The sequence below is a fragment of the Camelina sativa genome, chromosome 9, assembly GCF_000633955.1.
Source record: "Camelina sativa cultivar DH55 chromosome 9, Cs, whole genome shotgun sequence".
NCBI lineage: Eukaryota > Viridiplantae > Streptophyta > Magnoliopsida > Brassicales > Brassicaceae > Camelina > Camelina sativa.
The window spans coordinates 16,066,102-16,093,527 of NC_025693.1; the positions used below are offsets into that span (position 1 = coordinate 16,066,102).

The following is a 27,426-nucleotide window of genomic DNA, read 5'->3' on the forward strand; positions in this document are numbered from 1 at the left end:
TGATTGATGATGACTCGGCCAATCCTGATGAAACCAAGATTCGAAATAGATTAGCAATTAGAATCTTACAACTATTGCAACCTGAACCAACTAGTTAAAATCTGGTCTCCCTCCTACAACTGTCTCTTCACTATCTCCAACAGAGATGTAGAGCGATTAAAGGATCAACATATAGTCTTTAGGCGATCACATACACAAACCAAACGCTAAAGGTTTAGGTTGTTCTGGTCATATGTTCGAAAGATATTCAAAGTACCAAGTCAAATTGTTGACCAGACAAGTGACCAAAAAGGAAGACAATAACAAGAAAACAAATAGTATTTTAGTCACTTGGACCCACGACAGTAGATAAAGTCTTTGGACATATTATTACTAACCTTTTGTGGTGGCGGCTTAGTGTTTATCTCAACCCCCACACATTTCTCTGTTTCCTCGAACCTTCATTTTTCTTCTTTGCCAAGACAAAGATAAACAATAACCAAAATAAACAATACCTTATCATATATATCAACATCTCTCCACTTGTGTGTTCACATAAATCTTCCCTCTAGTTTTATATCTCATTTCTTCTGTTAGTTGACTTATTCTACACTTTCTTTATCTCTCTCCTCCTCTCCTTCTTCTTCTTTAATCTTCATTGAGATTCTCTCAGGGGTTTTTGATCCTACATGGATGCTGTTTTGCAAGTACCCGTTGATGGGTTCAAATTCGAAAACGGTTCTGGATCTTGCTGCAAACCAATGAACAATCTTGATGAATCTTGCTTCACTTGTTTCGACGAATCTGAATCTCAGAGCGACTCTTCTTCTCCTACCGAGTCTAAGGTATGTTCTGATTACCTTCCAGTCTTCAAGTACATCAATGACATGTTGATGGAGGAAGATCTTGAAGGTCAGCCTTGTATGTTGGTAGACAGTTTGGCTTTACAAGCCGCCGAGAAATCTTTCTACGAAGTGCTTCAAGATCAATCTCCTCCTACTTCTGATCAAAGCTCAGATGTCACTGGATCGCCTGAAGTAGTTTCAGAGGAGTCAACGAGAAGGTATCGCCATAGGGATGGTGATGAAGATGATTATCTTGAGGGTGGAAGGAAATCAAAGCTCCCTGCAATATCCACGATGGATGAGCTGGCTGAAAAGTACGAGGAAGTTTTGTTGATCTGTCAAAAGAATACTCATGGAGAAGCATCACCAAACAAAACCAAACCAGCAAAGGGCTCATCGAACCGATCCAAACAACAAAAGACAGAACAGCCAGTAGATATGCGAGATCTCCTGATGCAATGCGCGCAAGCAGTGGCGAGTTTTGACCAGTCTCGAGCTGCTGAGAAACTGAAGGAGATAAGAGAACACTCTTCTATCCGCGGCGATGCAACTCAGAGACTTGGTTATCACTTAGCCGAGGCGCTTGAAGCACGTATCACCGGAACCATGGCTACACCAATATCTGCTACTTATAGCAGAACATCTATGGTGGACATTTTGAAAGCCTACAAGGGGTTTGTTCAAGCTTGCCCCACTTTAAGAATGTGTTACTTCACTGCAAACAGAACAATCTATGAGCTTGCTTCCAAAGCAACCACACTTCACATCATTGATTTTGGGATTCTCTATGGTTTTCAGTTGCCTTGTCTGATACAAGCCCTGTCAAACCGTGACGGCGGACCACCACTGCTCCGTGTGACTGGTATCGAGCTGCCTCAGTCAGGTTTCCGTCCATCAGAGCGGGTAGAAGAGACAGGTAGAAGACTGAAGAGGTTCTGTGACAAGTTCAAAGTCCCGTTTGAGTACAGTTTCATAGCCAAAAACTGGGAGGACATAACTCTTGATGAGCTTGTGATCAAGACTGGAGAGACAACAGTTGTTAACTGCATCCTCCGGCTACAGTATACTCCTGATGAAACCATGTCCCTCAACTCTCCGAGAGACACGGTTCTGAAACTATTCAGAGATATCAATCCTGACCTCTTTGTGTTTGCAGAGATCAACGGGACGTACAATTCTCCCTTCTTCCTAACAAGGTTCAGAGAAGCTCTGTTCCATTGCTCGGCTCTCTTTGACATGTATGAGGCCACATTACCAGAAGAAGACAATTGCAGGACCATGGTGGAGAGGGAGCTAATCGTAAGAGATGCAATGAGTGTGATAGCATGTGAAGGGTCTGAACGGTTTGCAAGGCCCGAAACCTACAAGCAATGGCAGGTTAGGATTTTAAGAGCCGGGTTTAAACCGGCGAAACTAAACAAAGAGATCATAAAGCACGCGAAAGAGATAGTGAAACAACGTTACCATAAAGATTTTGTGATTGACAATGATAACCACTGGATGCTTCAAGGCTGGAAAGGAAGAGTCCTTTATGCTGTTTCTTGTTGGAAACCTGCTAAGAAGTAGTAAACAATTCTGTAATCATCATTTGCATAATTTTGTTAGCTTTCCATTTCTTTGTTTTTTATTTTATTTTTTGGTTTTAAAGTGTGTGTACAATCTGTTTGCTCTCATATATATGGAATGAGTCTCTCTACTTTCTTGAAACCTGAAAGTACATATATGCCAACCAAGATTTGGAAACAAGTTTTGAAGATTACAAATCACAATTAAACAGTGAGACTAGAGAAACTAAAAAGAGTATTACAGAACAATAAGGAGATCATGAAGATGATTACTTGGACACTTTCTTCTTCCCTGCAATAGCAATTTTCTTCCCTTTTAAGGGTCCTCTGCAATTGTTCTTTGTTCTCTGTCCCCGACATGGCAATCCTTGGATGATGTGCCTTACCCCACGGTAACATTGGATTTTGTACAATGTGTTTCATCAGACTAAGCTTTCTTCTTTTTGTCTGGTCGAGGACCCAAAAGATTAAGATCAATGGTGGCTCCATAAGTCTCAGCTGACTTGACAACCGCATCGTATGGCTTAGAAGAGAGCTTAAGCCCTTCGTTTTGAGCCTTCAAATGTAACTCATAAGCAAGCCTTGGCTTTGCATCATTTGCAAGAGCCTCGATCAACATCTCGTAAGTTATCTCATTAGGCTCAACATTCTCACTTCTCAATTTATGAAACCACTCATAAGCCACACCACTTAACCCGTTCCTCGCGCAACCACTTATAACCGCGTTGTAAGTCACAACGCTCGGCTCAATACCCTTTGAAGCCATTTCCTTGAGAAGGGTATCCAAAAGATTGAACTTTTGCTGTCCTGTCAAAACTGAAGCCATTGTCGTGTACGCGTAAAGATTTGGCTCAATCCCTACCTTAACCATATGGTTCCAAACCCGAAACGCCTCATCATATAACTTCCCTTTCTCAAGAGCACTGAGCAGTGCACCGTATGAGATTACCGTTGGCTTTTCACCGTTGTCAACCATTGCTTTAAAGATTTGGATCGCAGCTGCAGTCTCAGAGGCTTTTGAACACGCTACAAGAACAGCGTTCCAATGTCTGCTCTGCGGTTTCAATCCTTTATCTTCCATTTTGTTAAGTAACCTAACTCCCCATCTCCATATTCCTCTCTTGCTAGCTGCACTCAGCAAGATACTGAAATGAGAGACCACTAACTCGTAAGACAAATTGTTAGGTTCAGGTCCTTCATCAAGAAGATTCTCATAGATCTCTAACGCTGCCCACCATTTCTTAGCCTTACCCATCAGCCAAATCAAATGGTTGCAGACAGACAGACTTATCTCAGGAAACCTCTCTCTAATTCTTTTATACAACTCTTTACCAACAATATAATGCTCTTCACGAGTACACGCCCATATAAGCCTCTCGTGCTCTTCCCTGCTCGGTCTAATCCCTGCACTGTCCATTGCATTCAAAAGCTTCAACACTCTAGTACTCCAGTTTTCATCTTTCACCAGCCACCGCCTCATCACTTGGTAGCATATTCTACCAATGAAGTTTTCGAGCTTAACAAACTCAAATTCCCAATCGTAACTGGAGTCGTTCCCTATCTCCCTCTTTGAGTATTTTTCTCTCAACTCAACAAAGAACTCGAGAGCTCCCATACCGTCTTCCATTCTTCTGTAGACGAGCAAAGCCGTTGAATATGTTATCGGGTTAGGCTCAAAACCTTTTTCTTTGACTAAATCAAGAACCCCAAGGGACTTGAGAAACTCCCCTTCTTCCATGTAAATAACCATCAAAGTATTGTAAGTAACAATGTTTGGAACAATCCCTTGTTCCTCCATATCACTCAGTATCTTCTCTGCTTCCCTCAACTGTTTCATCGCACCCAAAAGACTGTTATATATGAAAAGGTTTGGACCTATGACACCTCCTGATTCACTCTTCTTCCTCTTAAGCCAATCTACTACCGCCACCGCAGGCTTCAATCTCTTGTCCTTGCCAAAACCCTTAATCATAGCACAAAAGACTTGTAGAGGCAATTCTCCCTTATCCTTGAGTACATCATCCACATCATCAGCTGTCTTAGCACCTCGTAAACTAAACGCTAATTCTCTAACATTAACTCTTGACTTGTTGTTCTTTTCTCCTCCATTTACGGCTGAACTTGAATCTTCCGTGGAAACATCTTCTTCTTCCCCGAGCTCTCGTTGCTCCGTGGCCCATCCTACCCCAACCGATGATCCCAACAAACTTCTCTTTGGCTCACACAAAAACAGAACTTTTGAAGTAGGGTTAATGGCAAACCCGCTAGAGATACTACTACTACTACTACTACTACCAAAGTAAGGCTGTTCAAGAAAACAATGTCTATTTCGAGTCTTAGGGCTAACTACAACAGAACAAGAACAATCCAATTCAAATTCCAATCTTGATCCAACCAAAAGACCAGACTTTAATGGCCAAATGGTTAAAGCTTGCATCTTTTTTCCAACCAAGTCTCACACAAGCTATGTAGCATGGAAGCGTCAAAGGATACACAAGATTCACGCTTGAGGAGCGGAATCGTAATAGTGTGGAAGCGTGATGGAAGAAGCACTCGCTTCCAATTTTACAAAATTGGAAGCTCAAAGATCTCTTACAATATGAACAAGAAACGAAATTGAGGAGGCAGGGAAGAGGGAAAGTGGAGTAACTAGAAAATAAGTTGAACAACTTCAATGGCGGATTCATCGTGATGAAAGGCGGAGAAGAGATAGAATTTGTCGCTATTGGGCTTATATGGGCTTCAATCAAGCTTCATTATTTGTCTGACAAAAAAACAAAAACAAAAAAAACGTTTTCGGTTCATAATTTTTTGTCAACTATTTGTTTTTAAATTAACCACTACGATGTTACCGACATATTTTTAATTTTTTTTATTAATTTTTTAGTTATTGTAATGTATTTGTTAGTTTACCAATTAAGTAGCTATACAAATTTTTTAATATTTTTTTTTTAGCAAAACAGAAATTTATTTATGAATTAATAAAGTTATGATACAAACAATCCGTAAATCATATAAAAGGTGAAAAACAAGCAAAGTAAAATATTACTTGTTGTACAAGCATGCTTAGCTAAAGAAATGTGCTACATTATTACAATTTCTCTTAACAAACACAAATTCTGTACGTTGTAATCTTGAGATCCAAAGTATAGTTTTTCGATAAATACTAGCAATAGCTATGTCATATAATTTTTATTGATTATTTTTGTGAGCAATTCACTATTTCTTTAAAACAAACCGACGTCAATTCACGAATCCATGTTTGTTGAATAGACGCAAATCAAGATTTACCTTCTGCAAATTTGATATATGTAGAATTACAGATCTCCATCAAGGAGAGTTGTCCATATGATCCTAATAGAAATATTTTCTCAGATCCATCCAGCTGTCATTGTAAGATTTTTTGGATCAAAACTCGCATCATAATGATATTTCTTTTTAATGTTTTATTATGATTTATTTTACAAAATATTTTTTATTTCCATTTTTAGTATACTTTATTTATGTGTTTAACAATTTTTAAATAAGAAAGAAAACTAAAACTATATACGATTCAATAATTGATAATATATTAATTTATATATGGTGTTGGTAGAAATATAAATCTAACAAATAACCAACAATGGCAGTTTTTAACCCAAAATATAAAATTACTATAAGGAAAACATTTATTTTGATTATGTAATTAAGAAATCTTTAATTTAAATAAAAAAAATAGTTTGATTTGTAATAATTTATTTATTATGATTGAATAATGTTTTGATTAATTTATTACTATTTTAATGAGCAATATTACTAATTTATTTAGCTTTTTTCTTTGTAATATGTAGATGATAGATATTCGAACAAAAGTAAATTATTTTTATGTGATATATATGTTACTTGATGATTATTGTACTTATATTTTCTATTTGTTTACATAAAAAGAAGAATATTTTAAGTTAATAAGCTCACCAAACTCTATAAGTATCAAGAATTTGTTTTTCTAATTATATAATTATCTTAGAAATGTTCATATGATTATTTCCGACAATATGATTATTGCACAATTTTTTATATTGTTTATACTATGTCAATGTCTTACTTATTTTTATTAATTTATTCTCATTTCTTTTTTATATGATAATAATTAAATTATGTATTGATAGATTCTTTTTGTTTTAAGTAATAACTTTAGATTTTTGCTTATTTTTATATTATGTATTTTAATAACAAAAATTTATATCAAGAATTTTTCCATATTTTTAAATATATATATATATATATATATATAGTTTTTTTGACAAAAAAAAAATTTGTGTTAATTGTGTTCGCCCACGTTATATTACATGATAAGTATCCCATAGTAGCTAGGGTATTGGACAAATTCGTTGTGGTCTTGTCCCCTACACATATTCATTTTAACAAAATATCAATTTCCAAAAACGAAATTAGCTGAGATTGTCAATATTACCATGTATTTTCAGGGTTATGTTTACATATTTGATTAACGGCAGAGTTGAGTTTACTAAGACAATCACTAGTGTTACCTACATCAGAAATTGTAATATTTTTTGTGAAAATAAGATTTTACTATTAGTTGATAAATGTACTAAGATAAATGTGAGTAGTGGGAACTGAGAAGTCTACCATAGACCATGCCTTTTAAGAACTCACATGCTCACATGTGAATGTGAAATTGGTCTGAAGTGTTTTTCTTTTTTTCTTTCCGAAAACATTAAATGTTCTTTTGGTCCCAAAAGTTTAGTGTCTTTATATACATATATCTACGATCCAACTTAATAATGTTAGATGACCATCGACCACAATGTTCATATGGATCCTTCCGTATTTTGCCCTGTTTCGCATGTGACAGTTTTAAGAGAGAAGGAAAAAAAACACATGTAGTAATGTGTCAAAAATAGGGAATTCAATGTAAAGAGAAACATGTCTCTTGTAACTAACGTTCAGTTTAAGTGTCTAACATGTGAATTATTAAAATGTTATATTTCGAGTCATCTTAAGTAGGTAAGTTGTTGAAGAACAAGAACAAAACTAACTACTCTAACAAATAAGTGAATTATAAGTTCACTCTACATTAATTTGATCATTTTATATTTAGTTTTAGATGGATTAATAAAAGTTGCTAAAAATTACTGTGTTGGAAATTTATTAATCGAATATTCACGTAATCATGTTACGTTCGATCACTACCCGACAGATTACTAGAAAATAATTAAAACTCGACAGACACAGACAGTGAAATAACATTTATAAATGCGGTCAAAGTTATACACTCGTTGACTGCCAAACGTTTTTTATATGTAGTTTTTTTGCTGGAATCTTCTTAACTAAGTTTATACGTATATAGATAAATAAATAAATCTCAATGATACTATCATCTATGCAAATATAAAACTACCTTTTAGTAAATTCAAAATACTTCATATATACCTAGTTAGTTTTACACCCATTTATGTATATGATCATCACTAAAGATTATTGCATCCGGATATCACACATATTCAAGTTAAAATTTAACCTAATCTAGAGGTATACATGTAAAAGTTATTCAAAACAAAAAAAACACTTGCGTTTAGCTCAAAAATATGTTTTTGACAATAATATTATATGCGTAATTTATATTTGTTCACTTCAATAGACAAAATGATTTAAACATTGATTTTTTCCTTAGATTCGATTCCCATATGCAACCACATTTATGCCGCATCCATGCAAAGGATGTAGTCATGTAGACCCTATTATATATACATCATGTATATATATAGATATGATCGACTCTTGAACTCATTTTTGTTCTAAACTATCTCTCTCTCTCTCTCTCTCTCCACGCACACTACGCATATATAGAAACGTTCGGATCAATAGAAGGAAGCACATTGTTGATTCATGGATGTCGAAAAGCTATGGAACCATACAAAGAAAGACTCCATCTTTCAAAATACTCATTTCTCTTCTTCTTCAAAACCCTTTTTCACAAGAAGCTTCTCAACCAAAGATTCATCTTCTCCTTCTTCTTCAAACCCCATTTTCACAAGAAGCTTCTCAACAAAAGCTTCATCTTCTCATCCTTCATCATCCAAATCCCATTTCATGAGAAGCTTCTCAACTAAACCTTCGTCTTCGTCGTCTTCTTGTTCTTCGGAGCCCGTTTTCAGACGGAGTTTCTCAGCAAAGCCCAAAGATTCGAAGTCTTTGCTCATGTCTAGAAGCTGTTCCACGAAATCTTCAGCTGATCATTTCTCTTCCAAGTCTTCTTTAGATCTCTCTAGAAGCTTGTCTCATAAAGGAGCTTCGGTGACGCGAAAATGCTTGAAAGTGGCGAAAGAGCATAAGTCCCGGTTCTACATAATCAAACGCTGCGTTTTCATGCTCGTTTGCTGGCACAAACATTCTTGAGAGTCATTTGCATTGGATCCAGACATAGAAGAAAAATCTTTGTGGAAGCAAAAAAGAATACATATATGGGTTGCCATATATATGTTGAAGTTCTTTTATATTCACTATATACATTGTCCACCGATTAACTTCAAACACTTATAAATGAACTTGATTGTAAAGAAAAGCAACCGAATGGGTTGCGGAGTATTTTTATAGTTCTAAGTGAGTGTTATGAACTTTTAGAGTATTCTGTTTTTAGATAAAGTTAGATTCAATTGTTACTTTGACATGAATTTACAGAATGTGTTTTTGTATTGCGTTTACTTTTGCCGGGTATTGGATACATGATCACCAATTTGTGGGATAGATAGATAGATCACAGATTCACAAGTAGGGCGAGGTAGAAAACTCGTGGTCCAAAAGCCAATGCCGCTCCCACAATGAGACTCTAGTACCACCGTTATTCGAATAATGGTCCTAAGAGAAGTAACAAATACTAGGCCCGTCAACGTCCTTAGCAAGTGATTTAGAAGCGTGATCCTCGAAACCGGATAACATAGAGGGAATATCCAATGCATCCTCCGTTAACTTAGAGATTGCACATTCCTTTTAATTAAGAATATGATAGTAAAATCTCCTGTGGAATCACCGTGTTCTTTAGAAAGTCTCTCCATATAGGAATGAAGTTTTTGTGAAGTGTCTCTCATTGAAATGAGGAAATTAAAGCATTTTCGTTGGAGCAATTTGGCTTTTGAGTCCTTATTGAATATTGGGCCAGCAATAACAACTTTGGTTCTACACCACCTTTTCTTGCATTAACGACATTTACATTGTTTCTGTTGCAACTAGCAGAGTTATGTTTACTGTTTTATATGCCTCCGCAGGACCACACAGTGATACTTATAATCGGTTTATAAATTTCCGAATCTAGTTTAAAACTATTGGACCGCATGTATACAAATAACTTTCCTTAGTGGAGGAGAAAAAAAAAATGAAATAGTACGTTACTTCAAAAAAGAATGTAAAATAGAGAACAAGTGGTCCGCTCAACTCCTCGTAGCTCCACTACCATTACTTCACATTCAAGCATCTAGATCTCTTTGGTTACACATATTTACAAGGACTTACTGTTACAAAAATATCTAACACAAAACTTCTTGACTTTTATTATTAGTTCCAACAATTATAGGACCACCCATTTAGAGTAGATGAGAACCTTTCACACATTGTTTTTGTCACAAGACAAAAAAAAAAAAAGATATTATTTATAAGACCTTGTCTATGAATGAAGTCTATCCATTCGTTTATCTTTGTCAAATTAAATGTTACAATAATTTAAATCATCAGCTTGATGATGTAAGTCATGACGAATGCCATACATATCCCGTTCAACAACAAAAATAAACAAATGTAAGGATTATGTGTTAAATCGGGAAAGTTTTTTTTTTTTTTTTTTTTTTCTTGAGAAATTTGTTGTATCCACGTAACTCAATCTAGTCTGATGGAATTGATGTTTGTAGAGATCATTATTATTACCCGATTTGCCCGAAAATGAAACTACTGACTCGCACAATGAATTTGAATTCGAATTTGGTAACTTTAAACAATCAATTTCACAACCGTGCATTCATGTCATGTCTCACCATCCGAGGAACACAAAACAAACACAATCCTTTCACTTTCTCAGAATCCAATGAAAAAAAAATGTTTTAAGAATTTGGTCCAAAACAAAAGGCAAACCAATACTACTACTTAGAAATTTGTTTCCCATAAAATCTGATTGTAACACGAGATTTCCCAATCTGAATAAATATATATACATACATTGTTGAATCAACAAACCAAAAAATGAACTTTTGTTTTCTTTTTTTCACCTAATCAGAAAAATCTTCTGATCAACGAAGTCGATCGATTCATTACTCTAGTTTCACCATCACTATCCAAATCAATAAGATTCGAATTCGCATTCGAATGAGAAGAAGAGGAAGAAGAAGAGCCACGATTTGGTCTCACTCTTCTCATAAACGAAACCATTCCACGAACAGCTCTTCTCAATCTACCACCATTACCTGAACTCCCACCGTTTCTACTCATCTCCGGTGTCTCATGTGCTCTAACCCACGAGATACGTCTCGGTCCTTCATTACTACCAAGTCCACCACCATCCATCTCCGTCAACACCACAGGCAAAACCCTCTCTCCTTCTCTCATCGCCGCGTTAAACCTCCCAACAGCGAAACCACCTCCCGGTAATCTCCAAATCGTCATCCCCACAGCGTTTTCTTCCTCGTTACTCCGTTGAATCGGATCCGAAGGTAACTCGAATCTACAAACGGGACACGAGTTCCGAATCGAGAGCCATGGAACGATACAATCACCGTGAAAAATGTGTTTACACGGCATCTCACGACCTTCGACACCTGCTTCGAAGACCTCCGTGCACACGGCGCAATTAGCTTCCGCTTTCATATGACAATCTGAGATCTCGACTCTAGGTAAAGACTCAATCGCCGATTTCGACGCCGGCGGGTTCCCAGATCTACCGATTCCGTTACCAGACGCTTCGATCTGACTCAATTGTTCAAGCAACCTTTCAAATCCAGATCCCATCAAGATCTCGGAAACAGAATCAGGAAGAGGTCTAAGACCTGAACCAGATCCATCATCGTAATAAAACTCATAAGCGCGTCGTTCTCTAGCAGCTCCGTCTCCTTCTTCGTTCTCAACTCTCTCACCAGCTCCTCCTCCTCCGTGCAAAACAATAACCGGATTAAACGACGTCCGACGATTGGATCTACGGCGTCTAATTACAGATCTATGACTATCTCCAACCGATCTAACTTCCTGATTCGTCGTCGTCGCCGGAATCGCCGCAACGGAAGAATTATTAGAAGAAGAATCTTCGATCTCTTCGATGAATCCACCGTTGCAATAAGGACATAAGACTCCAGCGTTCGCGTCTTGGTCTTCCCAAACGCTGATGAATCGCGTACAACTGTAACACCAGTACGACGTCGTAACCGTCGTTGTGGTGGTGGTTGTTGGTTCGGTCGCCGGAGTTATAGTCGCCGATCTAGAATTTGGCATCATCTTTTGAAAAAGGGGGAAGAAACTTGTGTTGCTGGTGAAAAGGATCTGAAGTTTAATGAGAGAGGAAAGAAGAAAAAAGTTTTTGGTTTATATAGCGTTGTTTTGTTTAGTGTTAACGGTGTTAGATTTAGACGGTGATAACACGTGACAGTGTTTTTGACTAGGGGGAGATGATGACGGAGTTATTAACGGTGTGTGTTTTTGTAGTGAAGAGCGTCATTGACGTGTGCGAAAGATTTGACCCAAATGTGAAATCTGTGTTTCCTTCGAAGAAGTTTCAGAAGAATCAGCGTGTGGCCCACCTTTTGTTTCTTTCTTGGTAAGTTACTAAACGTCGTCGTTATTGGGGGTAAGTATGTTTTATTTTGTAATTTTGTATAGAGATATTTTGGTTTTAGAAGGTAAAAGATCTATTTTGAACCAAAAAAAAAATAAAAAGAAAAAAGAGAAGGTAAAAGATCTGTCTGTGTTTGTCTTGATGTGGAAATATATAAAAGTATCTTTGAATATTGGAAATCATGTGATTGTGCAGTTCTTGTATATTATTATCATCTTGATCATCAACATAATATTGAATTTTTTTCTTAGGTAAATAGTAAATACTATAACAGCTGGACTAAATTGTTTTTTTGGTTTAGCTTTTTATTTTGTCAACTAAATGCTAGTTTGTTAACCAAAACATGACTTTATTATGAGTTGCATATATAAATATGGAGTCAATTATGGGTTGGAATAAGGTAGATTCGTCTCTTATGGCTGACTCAACGTTTGGACTTTGGACACACAAAGGCGTATAACTGGTTTGGGTTTCTTTTTGAGGTTGTCCATCTTGGGCTTTTGTCTGAACTAGTTTATTTGACTTTGAATATTTTTACTTCGAATTGCGGCAAGAGTTTGTGATTAAAAAAAAAAAAAAGATTTTACAATATTCAAATATTTCTTTCTCCAAAGACTGGAGATTTAAGTATCTAGAAATGTTCTGAACCAATTAACTACTACTATTCTGTTATTTTCTTAACTGATTCAGGCCTTTCCAATAGATTTGAGCAATTATAAATTTTGTACAACAATGCTTTAGAGCTGATTGTGTGTGTGATTTCAGCAAAATTTATATGAGAAGTTGCTGTGTGATGAAGAGAGGGACGGTATTACAGACTTTAGCTACTAGCACGTTTAAAATGTTCACGAATAAACCTCTCAGCGTGTGACGGGTACCTATCTCGGACATAGGCTCGAAGACACTTCTGGTACGAGAAATCTATCCATCCACCATCTGTTCTGACAACAAAGAGGCACCTCGAGTGCCTGAATTGAGGATGCCGATCAACCTGCCATTAACAAGTAGCCCCACTCATAAGAATTCCCAAGCACAGACAAAAAAAGCAATGAAGAGTTGTGGATGGATATAAACATGTATTTCTCTCACAATTTTAGATAAAGAATGTATGCGAATCATATCTATCTCTCATGGTGGTCCAAGAATATGCACAATAACTCCGGATAACTCTTTATGCGTAGAGCTTAAAGAAAAAGAAAGATCGGTTCCTTACGTACCATTATAAAATCAAGACCACAGCCAATTTTATCTTTCGAGTAGGGGTGATAAGCAAGAAGCTTTTCTATTATAACCTTCTCATCCTCAAATTCTAACCGTTCTCCATCAAAATACCTGTTTATCAAATAAGGAAAGCAGTTCACTCGGACTGTAATACTACTAATCTATACAAAAGGGCAAATACGCACTGCAGCTAGCTTCAAATCTCAACAGTTCACTACACAACAGTTATGGTTCCAGTATACTGAAGATACAAGAGCATCTATCATTAATTCTGCAGTGAACATTATAATCCGATCAAGCTCCCAAGCAAATAATAAGTTAATAACGATAACAGGGGAAACTTCTGTACAATTAGTTTGGCCTCTTCACACAGCAGTTTGGTTACCTCAGGTCATGATTTGGATTCGTTCACATCAAAGACTAAATAGTGTCCCCATGTTCATCAAGTATATTGGAAGAATCTATGAGCATATATAATTATATACCTTCAGGATTAATCCAAACATGGAACAACTACTGTAGAATACATTCCAAGTACTTTAAGAACAATCAGGGATTAACCACAACCTAAACTTCGATTGGAATTGTAATTATAAACATTGACACTACTGTTTGAAGATTCAGTTCTAACTTTAACACAACTACAACTCCACAAAATAGACCGTGAAATTCGAATTTACCTATCGGAATGAAGAATTTCTTTAGCGAGAAGAGAAATAGGTTCGATATCTCGAAGTATCTCCGCCTCTAGATTCTTCCATTTCCGATAATCAGGATCTTCAAAACGCCAGCTGTCATCAACAACCGGTGACGCCGTATTCATAGCCGCACCGGATCGCTCCGCCGCAGAGTCGCCATTATCCCCGTAAAACTGTGGTTTATCAGCAAGCGAACACCATAAACGCTGACGCTGAGAGAGGAATCCACCAGCTACGATACCGACTTGATGACGGTTGTTTAAAAAACCGTTACGGAGTAGCGGAAGACTTCTGAGAAGGAGTAGCGAGGTCATCGACCACAATCAAGGAGAGAACAATAACGAGTTAAATTCCTAAGGACCTAATCTGTACAAGTCACAGATGAGTTGGAGAGAATCTCAAAAAATCAGAAATTTGGGAAGAAGATAACGTTTCGTTCAGATTTCTGTCTCAGGTTACGGAGTTCAGAATCGAACCCGTGACGTTAAAGAAACCAAGAGAGTGGCTAAACCATCTGACGAAAGAGATTCTCTCGGCTTTTCCACAATAATTATTTTCATTTTTCCAAAAATTGCTGCCAAATCTGTGCCGTTAGATTGATCTTTAGATGCTTCTAAAAATATCTAAAACAAACAATCCAACGGCTCAGAGAACGCCATTGCGTGTCAGTAATGTACATTACTCACCACCGAATCTTTTCTCCTCTTTCCACTCTCCAGCTGGCCGAACCCACCGGGCTTTGCCCACTTTTCTCTCCTTCGCCCCACAAATGCAACTTGCTAAGTCGTTTAGTAAATTACTAAAAAATACCCACGAAGATAGCTGACTTGGTCCTTCTCAATCCACGTGACTCCTCCTTTGTGCCTAATTTGGTAATTTCCTTAGTAACTAATCACCTACAACGCGATTACTGTTACAGAACGTGAACTCAAGACGTGTCGTGAAGAGATTCGTCGATTGTAATACACGTGTCAAATGTTCGGTTGTAGAGAGATTTATTAGAAGATCTAAAATATCTTGTTAACTCGTCCACGCTGGCACTAACACAAAGGCCGATTTGGAATTAGATATTACGCTTTTTCACTTATCTTTTTGCTTTCTTTTTTTTCCACTAAAAAGATATTTTTATTTCTCTCTTTTGAATATTTTTTCTTCTCATCGTCCGTCGTCTTCACAAACCAAACTTCTCCACGAAATATCTATCCTTAGCTTTTATCTCCGACGAATCTGAGCTAATCTCTACCTGAATTTCGAGAAATTAGAAAGTAAAAAAAAAAAAAAATGGGAGAAGAAGTGAGGATGAGCGATTACGATGTTTCCGGCGACGGAGATAGAGTTCTTGAATGGGAAATGGGATTACCAAGCGACGAGGATTTAGCATCGCTTTCTTACTCTTTGATTCCGGCGAATCTGGCGATGGCGTTTAGTATCACACCGGAGCGGAGCCGTACGGTTCAGGATGTGAATCGCGCATCGGAGACGACGCTCTCGTCTCTACGAAGCGGATCTTCAGGTCCCAACACATCTTCGTCGAACAATAACAGCAACGCGGTGGAGGAGGAGGAAGATCGAGTCGGATCGAGTAGTCCTGGATCGGATTCTAAGAAACAGAAGACATCGGACGGAGATGGAGACGGCGGTGGCGGTGTGGATCCGGATACAGCGATGGTGGCGGAGGAAGGAGATTCAGGAACTGAAGATCTATCTGGGAAAACACTGAAACGACCGCGTTTAGTGTGGACGCCGCAGCTGCACAAGAGATTCGTTGATGTTGTGGCTCACTTAGGGATCAAAAACGCGGTTCCGAAGACGATCATGCAGCTGATGAACGTAGAAGGGCTAACTCGAGAGAACGTTGCGTCTCATCTCCAGAAGTATAGGCTTTACCTTAAACGGATGCAGGGATTGACTAACGAAGGTCCCTCTGCTTCCGATAAGCTCTTCTCTTCAACACCTGTGCCTCCACAGAGCTTTCAAGACATCGGTGGCGGTAACGGTAATGGTAATGGTCAGGGAAATGGATCGGCCGGCCATGTTAGAGTGCCAATTCCGGTACCGTATGGAGGGCAGCCGATGATGCAGATGCCAGTTTATGCACATCATATGGGTATGCAAGGGTATCATCATCAAAATCAAGGTCATGATCCTTACCATCATCATCATCATCATGGAGCTGGTGGTGGTGGTGGATCTGGTGCGTTTGAATCAAATCCTTATATGATGCAACAGAATAAGTTTGGATCCATGGCTTCTTATCCTTCTGTTGGTGGTGGTAGCGCGAATGAGAATTAAAAAAACTGAGTCTACAAGAAGATGGATTCAATGTGGGGAAGAAGAGATAGGTGAGCTTGTTTTTGCTCGTGTTACTCTGATAAATAGTGTCTGTTGAGTACAGTTGGATTCTTACAAGATTTGATCGAAATTTCATCAAGTTTCTGTGTTTTTTTTTTTAACTATTAATGGTATACAATAAAAGTCTTAAAGGCTTTTTTTAATCACTTTGTTTGGTGGTTTTAAGTTTTAACATCATCAACTGAGTAGAATTTGATTGTAAGAGTCTCGTACTTAGTTGAACCTGTTCTTGAGAAGTAGTATTCAAATTGCTCTCATGTGACTTGAGACCTAATGTAAATCCAGATCAGGTTTGATTCATCTATGGAATTATAAACTTGTTCTGCAGATTGTTTCTTGAGAATTTTGTGTATTTAATTCACTCTTCAGAATTAAGTAACTAAACACTGAATGCCTGTGCATGAGATATGCTCTAAACCCAAGAGAGCGATATGTGTAATGTGGCTTGATATTGTTGTTGCTGCACAAGCGTACTTTTATTCTTTGCTTATAGAAAGATAGTTACTAAAGTGTGATAGTTTCAAACTTCCATGTTTATTTTGTTTTGGTATTCCTCATTGGGAAAGTCTTATGATGATTTTTTTTCGATATAGACAAAGATATTACCAGCTTCTAGGTAGAATGAGCATTTATTTATCTGCTTTCAACTACAAAATAGTTAAGTTTATTTCCAATCACAGAATCGTTATCTCTCGTATGTTTTCCCTCAGTTAAATTCCATGTCTTCAGGTAGGTATAAGTTATACTTTTCGAAGTTATCTACGTCTTTACAGGGCTTGATCATATTTGATTGTTGGTACAGGTTTTTGGCTTCTCGTACTTTTTCCACTTTGTCACATCTTCAAAAATTTCTTATCTTACGTCGAGTTTTCCACCCTAAGGAGAGATCGAACAAACATGTNAGATTCTCTCGGCTTTTCCACAATAATTATTTTCATTTTTCCAAAAATTGCTGCCAAATCTGTGCCGTTAGATTGATCTTTAGATGCTTCTAAAAATATCTAAAACAAACAATCCAACGGCTCAGAGAACGCCATTGCGTGTCAGTAATGTACATTACTCACCACCGAATCTTTTCTCCTCTTTCNAGGTAACTCCCTTTTTCTGTAGGCTTCTTGTAAAGATAATTGAAAGAGCGCATCTGGTTCGCATTGTTGTTAATTGTTTATTTCTTTGAGGTGGCGTCAGACACAATCTTTTTACTTTTTATTTACTTTAAATTTTTATAAACCAATCAAATGTTTCTAAAGAGGCCATTTTTAATACAATCATATTCATATGACGACCTTTTCTCTTTACTGATAACCTTACGATTGATTGGAGAGCCACAAACCAATGAAAGTTCCAACCAAAAAGTAGAAAGTGACATTCCAACAAAAGCAAAAGCCTTCTTTTTTTTTCTTTCTGTTTTTCTTGCTGACATAGTGTTATATTGGTTTTAGCCACGTAGGGTTCTAGTTCGAGGTTTAGATAAATATTTTAAGCTTTCTTCGTCTCCAATATAAGATCGTAATCTATTTATCACTTATATAAGATTCTCAGAACATCATACATTTAGTGACGAACCTTATCCTCATATCACTTTTGCCACCCCTTTGATTTATTTCTTATATAGTAGCAAGATTCTTCTAGAACAGAAAGGTGCATTTATTACTTAATATATCCACACAAGTAATTATTCTCTTCAACATATTACATTTTAACGTTATGTGTTCAGTGGCAGATATGGTGAAGTAAAACAGAGACTAATTTCTAATTTGCTTCACAGAGTCCTCATCAAGTGTACAAGCTCTTCTAGCGAGCTCTGTGATGAACCTCCACTTATAACATAGGCTCTAAGCTGCTCTTTCAAACTGACAGCTATCTTCCTCATATCCTCTCCTTCTTCGTCCACCATTAATCTCTTCACAGCTCTCTAGACCACTCCTCTGTCTAGCTCACCCTCCACTTGAATCCCAATTTTCCAAACACACTCCAAGTATCTCGCGTTCACCTTTTGATCACTCGTAGATGGCCAGCAGATCATGGGAACTCCTTCGCTGATGCTTTCTAGTGTTGAGTTCCATCCACAATGGCTCCAAAATCCTCCTATTGCGGGATGAGCAAGTACTTTCTTCTGTGGAGCCCATTTCACAATGTAACCTCTATCTAGAGCTGTCAAAATGGGCGTCCACGTCCATTTTGACCCGTCCAATATTGTCCACTTTTATTTTGGACAAATAGGTGTCCGTGTCCATTAACGTCCGGTCCATTAACGACCATGCCCACTTATGCCCATTTTTTTATGGGCTTTCCATGGGTGTCCATTGGACAAAAATATAACAGATTTTGTAAAATGAGAAAAAATTGTGTAATTAGCTTAGAACATAAACATAAAACATAAAAGATGGATCCAAAAGCAATGATAAACATCCAAACACAATGATAAACATCCAAACACAATGATCAACATCCAAAACACAATGATAAACATCCAAAACACAATGATAAACATCCAAAACACAATGATCAACATCCAAAAGCAATAAAGCAAACACAATGACACACATATTTCAAACTCCTTCTCCTTCTCCTTCTCCTTGTCCTTCTTTGCCTTCTTCGAATGGATCAACAATCTCTTCAAAACCTCTAAGCCAATTTCTAGCGCAAATTAGAGCTTGGACATTAGAAGGAAGGAGTGAACTCCGATACTTACTTAAAACTCGGCTTCCAATGCTGAATGATGATTCTGCAGCTACGATTGTAATAGGGATGCTAAGGATGTCACAAGCCATAGAAGACAGTTCTTGAAAACGGTTTGCATTGTCCTTCCAATACTTCAAAATATCCAAGCTCTTAAATGCTATCATGTCCAAAACCGGTTCATCCAAGTACTTGTCTAATGCTGACTTACCATTAGCACCAATTGTTTGGGAGATGTAAGCATAAAAGCCCTGAAATTATGATTCAAAACTGAAACAGCTCAAAACACAATCGATACAAAAACAAAGTAATTTGAACAGAATACTTACATCATATCCAGCACCAACTGTTGTGTTTGACTTTGAACTTCCAGCTGCTGTTTTTGTCGGGTTCTTCTTATAAACATCAAAAAGCTTCTTCAGCTTCTTACGCAAGTGATCCACCCTTGCTTTACTAGTTGACGCATCAAGAGTATTGAAGCAGTACTCTATATAAGTAAACTTCAATCTAGGATCAAAGACAGCAGCTAAAGCAAGTACGTCACTGTAATCCTCCCAATACTTGTCAAATTTCTCCTTCATCTCTTTCACCATCTCACAAATCACATCGTCATAAGAGTACTCTTGAGCTTTCAGCCAAGTTTCAATTTTCCATACCTAAACCAATGACAAATCAAAGTTAATATTTTGAATACCGAAATCAAAGTTAATACATAAACCAATGACAAATCAAAGTTATTATGTCGATCATACCTGATTGAAATACAAATTGGCAGTTGGATAAGATGAACCAGAGATCAGATTCGTCATCTCTGCAAATGGGGTCAACAGCTCATAGATCAACTCTGCTCTTGTCCACTCAACATCAGAAGGGAAAGATTGATAACTTGTATCAATCTCTGCAAGATGCCGAAGGGCTTCCTTATAGATGATTGCTCTTGAGAGCATAAGGTGAGTTGAGTTCCACCTAGTTGAAACATCTAAAAGTAGATCACCCTTAGCTTCAATTCCCATTGTTTCCACACAGGTTTGAAAGGATTGTTGTCTAGTCTCATTCGAGACCGTCTTACTAAACTCTTCAGGCAAAGACTCTGTCCATTCTGAACCATGTATCGACCCTGGTCGGATCACCCATAAGAAGTGTTGATTGCTAGCAACTAATCCCAAAGCAGTTTCCATCACCTCTAAGCTTCCTAAGCTTATGTATATCACCGAGTTTACCTTGTGTTTGTTCAACCATTCGATACAGCTATTGTTCTCTTCAAGCAGACTTGTAGTAGCTGAGGCTACCATGTGAAGAGGGCCTATAGGATATACTGGAATTTCTAGCTGTTGTTGCAGAAACGATAGAGATGAGCTCTCTAGACAGCTTGATGTGTTGATTATCACAGTGGAAGCTGTACGTTTGTCAACTGAATTCCTATACAACTCCATTGTGCTTTCTAGTGATGCAAATCGTGAAACCGGAAAGTCTTTATATCTCAGAGGATGAAACTCTGGAACTAGCTCATCCTGTTATCCTTTGGGTTCTGCGGAAAGGTCAAAACCATTGTGATACAACAGTATAGAGACTAGGAAAACCCGAAACAGAGAATTTTAGGGTTCCTTTCCAAATCAGCCAGGTCGTTGTTCGCATAGAGTTTGTCAAATACGGAGCGACAAGCAAAAGCCGTGGCACGTGTTGTGCTGAAAATGACAGTTGGAAGCTTAAATTCCTTGGCTGCAGCTTCAGCAAAGTACATCGTAGATAACACATGAGATCTCGTTACTTTGTTGCAGCAGCAACTGACACAAAAGAGTTCTTGAAGCTTACCTGACACTATTTGTTGAGCTTAAGCAGAAACCGTAGTGCTCCGAGATCCTTCAAAGCAGACTCCGGTAAGCTTTCTGGGATAGTGACAAACTGAATATCAGTGAAGTCATCTGAAGGGATTAAGTGATTGAACTTGGTTTGAACAACTGTGATTGAGATGTTAACACATTCTGTCGATTTTACTGTAAAATGTTAACATTTATTTATTATTAAAATGTTAACACATTCTAAGATTTACTTTCCAAAGAAGATATTTAGAGAATTAAATGTTTGTCTTGGTGGTAAGGTTATGTATTTGTTTGGAAAATATGAATTTAACAGGGTATTAATTATGCATTAGATTTAAGAAATAGGCTGCTAATCGGTTGTATAATTCAGATTTGGAGAGAATATAGTAATCTGAGTTTGAGAGATTTTGGTAATAGAATTTAATAGTTGTGGTTGATTTCTCTAATTGTCTTAATTGAGTTTTTTTTTTTAATTATTTAGGGACCAACATTGCAAAATAGAAGTTTAAATAAGTACAAATAAAAAGGTAGAACCCAAAATGTACTTCAAAAATGTATATATAGATAATTATTTAGGGACCAACATTGCAAAATAGAAGTTTAAATAAGTACAAATAAAAAGGTAGAATCCAGAATGTATATATAGATAGATACATGTCGTTCAACATCTTTACATTGTCTTCAAGTACTTGACAAGCTCATCAAAAGCGTTGCATGAGGTACCCCCACTTTTCATAGAGGCTTTGAGCTTCTCTTTTAGAACGAGGGCTCTCTCCTGCATCCTGGCTCCTTCATCGTCCACCATCAACCTTTTCACAGCTCTCTCAACCTCTCCTCTATCCACTTTACTACCTTCCACCTGAAACCCTATTCTCCAAACACTTTCTATATACATTGCGTTCAATTTCTGCTCGCCATGAAAGGGCCTACAAATCATTGGAACTCCTTCTGCTATGCTCTCAAGTATTGAGTTCCATCCACAGTGGCTCCAGAAGCCTCCCACTACAGGATGTCCAAGTACATTAATCTGCGGTACCCATTTCACAATATATCCTCCTCTTTCTGAGACCACCGTACTGAGTTCCTCTGGCAATGACTCGGAGCCATGTCGGATGACCCATAAAAAAGATTGGTTACTATCACACAACCCCCAAGCCATCTCCAAAAGTTCCTTGGTGACCATGTCAAATATGCTTCCCAGGCTTATGTAAATGACTGACTTTGGTTTCTGCTTGTTCAGCCATTCAATGCAGCTCCTGTCCTCTTCAAGTAAGCTAGAAGGTGGGGAAAATGTCATGTGAAGAGGGCCTATAGGGTACATCGGAATTCCAATGTTTTGTTCCGACCATGACAGAGACGAGTTCTCTAGACAGCTCACCGTGTTGATCAGCGGAAGCTGTTCTTTTGTTCGCTACTTTCCTACAGACGTCAAGAACTTGTTCTAGTGGCCCCATTCCTGAAACCGGTAGGTCTTTGTATCGTAATGGATACAAACTTTCCATCACCACAGAGCCGGGCCAAAGTATTTGGGGGTTCCATACAAATTATACAGAATTATAGTCATAATTTTTATAGTCTAAAAACTATAGACTAAAAATAACATTTTTTGAGTATTTAGGGGCCTCATTGTAACCAAAAATTTTGCAAAAAATGTGGAGGCCCCATTGCAATGTTTCAATTTAATGGGGTCAAGTCCGGCTCTGCATCACCATCTGGTCTTGCATTTCAGGATCTACAAAAAAAGACAAACCAAGGTTAAGTGAAACAAATGGTTTCGGGATGGGTTATTAAGCTGGTTTTGGGCACCTTCCATATCGACCAAGAACTTGTCGGCATTGAGTTCGCTTAGTACACGTCGGGAAGCATAATTTGTAGCACTAGTAGTGCTGAAGATGACACTCGGAAGGTTGAAATCCTTAGCTGCTGCTGCACTGAAGTACATGAACTCGTTGTAGATGATACATGCAATATCATTGCCTTGTTGCAGCAACAACTGAGCTATAAAGTCCTTGAAGCTTGCCTCACTGGTTCTGTTGAGCTTCATCCCAAACTCGAGTGGTCCAAGTTTCTCGAATTCAGACTCTGGTAAGCTTTCTTTGATGGTGACAAACTGAAAACCAGGGAAGTGTTGAGAAGAAGAGCTTACTTGATTGAAGTGTCCCTCAACAACTGTAATCGAGAAACCAATGGAGTAAAGGGCTTTCCCAAGTTGCATCATTGGAGTTACATGACCTTGTGCTGGAACTGGAACTGGAACTAACACTACCCTTCTCTCAGCTTCCTTATTCTCCATTGCTTAACTTATTTGGCTATTTCTCTCTCTCTCACTCTCTTGCTCTTTCTATCGTTTCAGGTTTGCATTGCGGAACATCTTTAAATAACTGATCCAACTTACTACTATTATTGAAAATTAATTTGCATGGGCGTTTAGTTAAAGGAAGAGAAAGTGACATTTATTTAACAAGAAAAACGTGCATGTTTCCTTTTTCCTGGTGGAAGCCACCTAAGCTAACTCAATTATTGCATGAGAGTCCAAAGAGTTGATATATACTTATTGGTGCGTGACCATTTTTCACACTTGTTGGATTCTAATTTATAATAAATTTTAAAAACTTCAACATAATCATCAAAAATAAATAAATAAAATTGATAATTAAAATTGCTAGAAAATATTCTATAGTTTTTGTTGATTAGTTTTCTAAAATTTTGTAAAATATTCCGAACAATATCTGTATTTTTGTGATACTTTGCATGACTTTATTTTGTAAAGAAAATATATAAAATCATGAATGAGTAACTCAGTAATTGAATTCATTAACAATCCTAGATTCTTTTGTTCTAATTGAATAACACAAAACTTTTAATGACTTTATAAAAGTCTGAATCCAATAACTCAAATTTGTTAAGATTTTAAATGATTTTTTACAAATCACAAACTAATAACACTAAACTTAAGCAGATTTTAACAAAATCTTGATCTAATAACAACAGATTCTGCATAACATTTAAAGTCTTTAAAACTCTATTTAAATCTCAAACCAATAATCCCTATAGTAAATAAATATATATTTTTTAAGAATTGCTAGAGAGTATTCTATAGTTTTGTTGATTAGTTTTCTCAAATTTTGTAAAACTAGGCAATATCCCGTGCTTAAAGCACAAATCACCATTTAAAAAAAAATTATAATAGAATAATAAAAGTTATTGTTGTATTTTTTATTTTGTTTGAGATAATATTTATTTTTAATTATTCTGTAAATCTATATATATTTTTAAATACTAATTATTTTAGAATATAATAGTATTTTATTTTTGACGTATTTTACAGTTTTATATTGTTTGTTTGTTGTATTTGCATCATTATTTTGTGACATATGAAGTAGTAATTTTAATATTACAATTATGTTCAAATAAAATTTATTATTTTATCAGCTATATAAATTTAGTTTTACCAAACCGCCAGTGTAAAAATTAAAACACACATTTTATTTTTACAGATCGAGTAATATATATTTGTTTCTAAAAGTTTAAATCACAACATATGAAGAAAAAAATCTGCATAAATTTAATTATAAGTATTATATGAAAATTCTAAACAATTTGTAAATAAAATAAAAGAAAGATGATAGGAGAATCATAATTTGAAATTTTAACAAAATATTTGAAATCTTGTTATTCAAAATAATTATATTGACTTCTTGGATATAAAATCTTAGTTTTTAAAATTCTGATTTGTTTATATATATTTTTTAAATATTTTGTAATTTTCGTCTATAATTTATTAGAGAGAGAAAATATTTTTTAAAAACTAATAATTATTTAAAATCAATGGCATGACAATGTAAAATTAAAGAAGAAAATAAACTCTATTATATTAGCAGTTATATATATATTTTTTTTCAAGTTCAAATTAGTTTTGATTTGAATAGATTTCTTTTGCTTTTTCAGATTTTTTATATATTTGATCTGTCAGCGTTTTTATTTTAAATTACTTATATTTATTTAATTAATTAATTAATCTTAATTAAATTTGTCTAATGGCAATTGAATGTAACTTTTTACACATTTTAAGGTTAGTTTCATATTTGTACTTTCAATTAATATAGTAGGATGTTCCAAACAATCTCTGTATTTTTGTGATACTTTGCATGACTTTATTTTGTAAAGAAAATGTATAAAATCATGAATCAGTAACACAATAATTAAATTCATTAACAATCTTAGATTCTTTTGTTCTAATTGAATAACACAAAACTTTTAATGACATTATAAAATTCTGAATCCAATAACTCAAATTTGTTAAGATTTTAAATGACTTTTTACAAATCGCAAACTAATAACACTAAACTTTAGCAGAATTTAACAATTGTTTTGGTGTGTTGAAGAGCACAACAAACCAGCTAATGTAACTTTCATTTAAATAAAGAAATTGACAGATAAGTGTCACTTCAATCTCCAAAGAATTTACACAATCTCCGTGCTTTGTGAGTTTGGGTCCTCACCTTCTTTGAATGTACCTCTGAGATTTATTCAAAGAAGTATGTTTCTGATATAAATATGGGAGATTAGAACTTACTTACACCTACTTTACCTCCATCTTCTTTCACTTTAACCTACTTTCTGTTCTTCCTATACTTTCTCAAGTTTTTTGGCTTAGGTGTCTTTAATTTATGGCAAAACTGCTCTTCAAATCTCTTGAACAAATGTCGCTCACGTGTAATGAAACACATCTATTTGTGGGTGTGATGATGAATGTATGGAATGATTAGATATGAAATGAATGGAAGGCAGAGTGTTTCAATTCCCCTTATGCAGTTGTAGTATAAGAGGTGTCAATCCAATCTGAGTGTTTGCAAGCAAGCAGGATGTGCATTTATGTCTAAGTCAAGCCAAATGTGAAGGATGTTTGTCACTAACAACCTAATGATGAAATGTAAAATGCAGAAAGTAAAAGCTACTAGAACTAGATGCTAAATGTAAAGAGAACAGACTAATCAAAGCTATGATGAAACAGGAACTGAAATAGAAGCTATGATAATGCAAATAAAGGACTAATGCAAGACAAGTAATGAACAGAATACTAAGTGAATACTACTGAAATGCAACTAGNTGGGAGTTAGAATTTGTCCATTTTAGCGGTGGAGAGCCTTAAAGGGGGCTTGTGTGTGGCCTTAGTGGCGGACTTTTGAGTCAGTGTCCCGTGTGTGGCGANGAGCAAGCACTCGATCGAGTGTAGATCGAGTGCAGGGTCGAGCTGGACAGAAACGTAAAACAGAGCAATGCAAGTAAAACAGAGCAATACAAAAGCGAATCAAACAACGATCAAACAACAGGATTTAAGCTAGGAAATCAATAAACAAGGAAGGTCTTGAGGAGGGATTCATGGGCTGGACTAATGATTGTGGTTATCTAACTTGGTCAACAAATCTCAAACAACTTGAGCTAATCTCTAGACAATAGTTTCTAAGAACATGTTTAATCCACTCTCATGGCAAAAAACAATCAAGCTCATATATTTCTAGACTTGTTCTCAAAAAGTAAAGAATCTACACAAGCAAACATTAAGCAATATGTCAAATACCAAACAAGACCTCTAATCTCTTAGTAAGCCTAATGATAAACTCTAGATCTAGCCTTATCTATGCTCCTTAGACATTGGTGTGATGCTAAGAGGTTTGAAATCAAACCCTACCCTCTCAGTTATATGATCAGCATTAAGAACATCTAGCCTAGAAGAGATCTACTACAATCAAGCTTGACCAAATCAAACAAACCACAAACACAATCTAGCCTAACCCATCCTAAGATCCTAAACAACTACTCACAAGAACACATGATGAACAACAAAGTCATAAACCCAGAAAATACTGAAACTTGCATCAATATAAAGATAAAGCAAAGATCTATAATATTGGAGAAGGAATCAAACTCGAATTCTCAATATTTTGAAAGTTATGAAACCAACAAAATTGAAGAATCTAGTGTTTTCTCCTTCAAAAGAAGGTACAAGATCTAAGAAAATAAAAGTGCAAAAGGAATAATTCCCATGTAACACCCGCAAACCAATTTTTGGGTATTTTTGGTAGGGGTGTCGATCGACACCTTCTCGTGAGGCATCGATCGACACCAGTTGTGGCCGGTTTGGTCGGTTCAATTTTAATTGTCCGGTTTGCGTGGTTGGTTTAGGGAATCCCTAAATCGAGTGTAAAAGAGGGAAAACGACCCAAGGTCGTGTTTTTGTCAGTATTCGCCGTTTTTGAGAGAAAAACAAAAGAGAGAGTGTTCTTGAGCTTTTGAGAGAGATTGGTGAGATTCCTTGCTGTTCTTGGGAGATCTAAGGCTGGAAAGGAGCAAGAAGCTTGCTAGGAGTGAGGGAATTCGTTCTTGTTGGTCAGAATCTTCTTGTAAGAGGTGAGTGCATGACCATGTCTTATCTAAGCTAAGATCTCTAGATTT

At 36.5% G+C, this 27,426-nt stretch overlaps 7 protein-coding genes and 1 pseudogene across 10 annotated transcripts; 3 read left to right on the forward strand and 5 right to left on the reverse strand.

Annotated features, from left to right (window-relative positions):
* LOC104711114 (scarecrow-like protein 30) lies at nucleotides 419-2,520 on the forward strand. 3 transcript variants are annotated; one of them, XM_010427797.2, is made up of 2 exons: nucleotides 419-1,989; nucleotides 2,083-2,520. In XM_010427797.2, exons 1-2 carry the CDS (start codon nucleotides 669-671, stop codon nucleotides 2,388-2,390), a joined length of 1,629 nt encoding a protein of 542 aa, XP_010426099.1. In that variant the 5' UTR covers nucleotides 419-668; the 3' UTR covers nucleotides 2,391-2,520. The 3 variants fall into 3 exon arrangements, with proteins under 3 accessions (XP_010426099.1, XP_010426098.1, XP_019084777.1); XM_019229232.1 differs by having other exon boundaries at nucleotides 731-824; nucleotides 913-2,520; XM_010427796.2 differs by having other exon boundaries at nucleotides 420-2,520.
* On the reverse strand, nucleotides 2,502-5,104 carry LOC104711113 (pentatricopeptide repeat-containing protein At3g46610-like). Its single transcript, XM_010427795.2, has one exon. It carries the CDS (start codon nucleotides 4,824-4,826, stop codon nucleotides 2,817-2,819), a length of 2,010 nt encoding a protein of 669 aa, XP_010426097.1. The 5' UTR covers nucleotides 4,827-5,104; the 3' UTR covers nucleotides 2,502-2,816.
* Nucleotides 8,092-8,966, forward strand: LOC104711115 (putative protein TPRXL). Its single transcript, XM_010427798.1, has one exon. The coding sequence runs from the start codon at nucleotides 8,279-8,281 to the stop codon at nucleotides 8,786-8,788; it is 510 nt and encodes a 169-aa protein (XP_010426100.1). The 5' UTR covers nucleotides 8,092-8,278; the 3' UTR covers nucleotides 8,789-8,966.
* LOC104711116 (E3 ubiquitin-protein ligase RDUF1) lies at nucleotides 10,433-12,213 on the reverse strand. The gene has a single exon (XM_010427799.2). It carries the CDS (start codon nucleotides 11,858-11,860, stop codon nucleotides 10,649-10,651), a length of 1,212 nt encoding a protein of 403 aa, XP_010426101.1. The 5' UTR covers nucleotides 11,861-12,213; the 3' UTR covers nucleotides 10,433-10,648.
* Nucleotides 12,934-14,629, reverse strand: LOC104711117 (protein DCL, chloroplastic-like). The gene is made up of 3 exons (XM_010427800.2): nucleotides 14,099-14,629; nucleotides 13,415-13,529; nucleotides 12,934-13,188 (listed from the first exon to the last, which is right to left on the reverse strand). The coding sequence occupies exons 1-3, from the start codon at nucleotides 14,428-14,430 to the stop codon at nucleotides 13,018-13,020; spliced, it is 618 nt and encodes a 205-aa protein (XP_010426102.1). The 5' UTR covers nucleotides 14,431-14,629; the 3' UTR covers nucleotides 12,934-13,017.
* Nucleotides 15,149-17,369, forward strand: LOC104711118 (transcription factor LUX-like). 2 transcript variants are annotated; one of them, XR_755208.2, is made up of 2 exons: nucleotides 15,150-16,458; nucleotides 17,271-17,369. XR_755208.2 is itself a non-coding variant. In XM_010427801.2 (1 exon), exon 1 carries the CDS (start codon nucleotides 15,398-15,400, stop codon nucleotides 16,406-16,408), a length of 1,011 nt encoding a protein of 336 aa, XP_010426103.1. In that variant the 5' UTR covers nucleotides 15,149-15,397; the 3' UTR covers nucleotides 16,409-16,825. The 2 variants fall into 2 exon arrangements, 1 of the variants encoding a protein (XP_010426103.1); XM_010427801.2 differs by lacking the exon at nucleotides 17,271-17,369 and having other exon boundaries at nucleotides 15,149-16,825.
* Nucleotides 19,021-21,368, reverse strand: LOC104715336 (zinc finger BED domain-containing protein DAYSLEEPER-like). Its single transcript, XM_010432750.1, has 3 exons — nucleotides 19,903-21,368; nucleotides 19,480-19,806; nucleotides 19,021-19,401 (listed from the first exon to the last, which is right to left on the reverse strand). Exons 1-3 carry the CDS (start codon nucleotides 20,581-20,583, stop codon nucleotides 19,021-19,023), a joined length of 1,389 nt encoding a protein of 462 aa, XP_010431052.1. The 5' UTR covers nucleotides 20,584-21,368.
* On the reverse strand, nucleotides 21,509-23,525 carry LOC109126534 (annotated as a pseudogene).

Bases quoted from the DNA above. Each gene is read 5' to 3' on its own strand.
- LOC104711114 (XM_010427796.2), top strand. From the start codon at position 669: ATGGATGCTGTTTTGCAAGTACCCGTTGATGGGTTCAAATTCGAAAAC.
- LOC104711113 (XM_010427795.2), bottom strand. From the start codon at position 4,826: ATGCAAGCTTTAACCATTTGGCCATTAAAGTCTGGTCTTTTGGTTGGA.
- LOC104711115 (XM_010427798.1), top strand. From the start codon at position 8,279: ATGGATGTCGAAAAGCTATGGAACCATACAAAGAAAGACTCCATCTTT.
- LOC104711116 (XM_010427799.2), bottom strand. From the start codon at position 11,860: ATGATGCCAAATTCTAGATCGGCGACTATAACTCCGGCGACCGAACCA.
- LOC104711117 (XM_010427800.2), bottom strand. From the start codon at position 14,430: ATGACCTCGCTACTCCTTCTCAGAAGTCTTCCGCTACTCCGTAACGGT. The intron at 13,530-14,098 runs GTAAATTCGAAT...TTTGATAAACAG, and splicing joins GAAATTCTTCATTCCGATAG to GTATTTTGATGGAGAACGGT. The intron at 13,189-13,414 runs GTACGTAAGGAA...TGTTAATGGCAG, and splicing joins GTGGTCTTGATTTTATAATG to GTTGATCGGCATCCTCAATT.
- LOC104711118 (XM_010427801.2), top strand. From the start codon at position 15,398: ATGGGAGAAGAAGTGAGGATGAGCGATTACGATGTTTCCGGCGACGGA.
- LOC104715336 (XM_010432750.1), bottom strand. From the start codon at position 20,583: ATGGAGTTGTATAGGAATTCAGTTGACAAACGTACAGCTTCCACTGTG. The intron at 19,807-19,902 runs GTATGATCGACA...TCATTGGTTTAG, and splicing joins CCAATTTGTATTTCAATCAG to GTATGGAAAATTGAAACTTG. The intron at 19,402-19,479 runs GTAAGTATTCTG...TCATAATTTCAG, and splicing joins CAGTTGGTGCTGGATATGAT to GGCTTTTATGCTTACATCTC.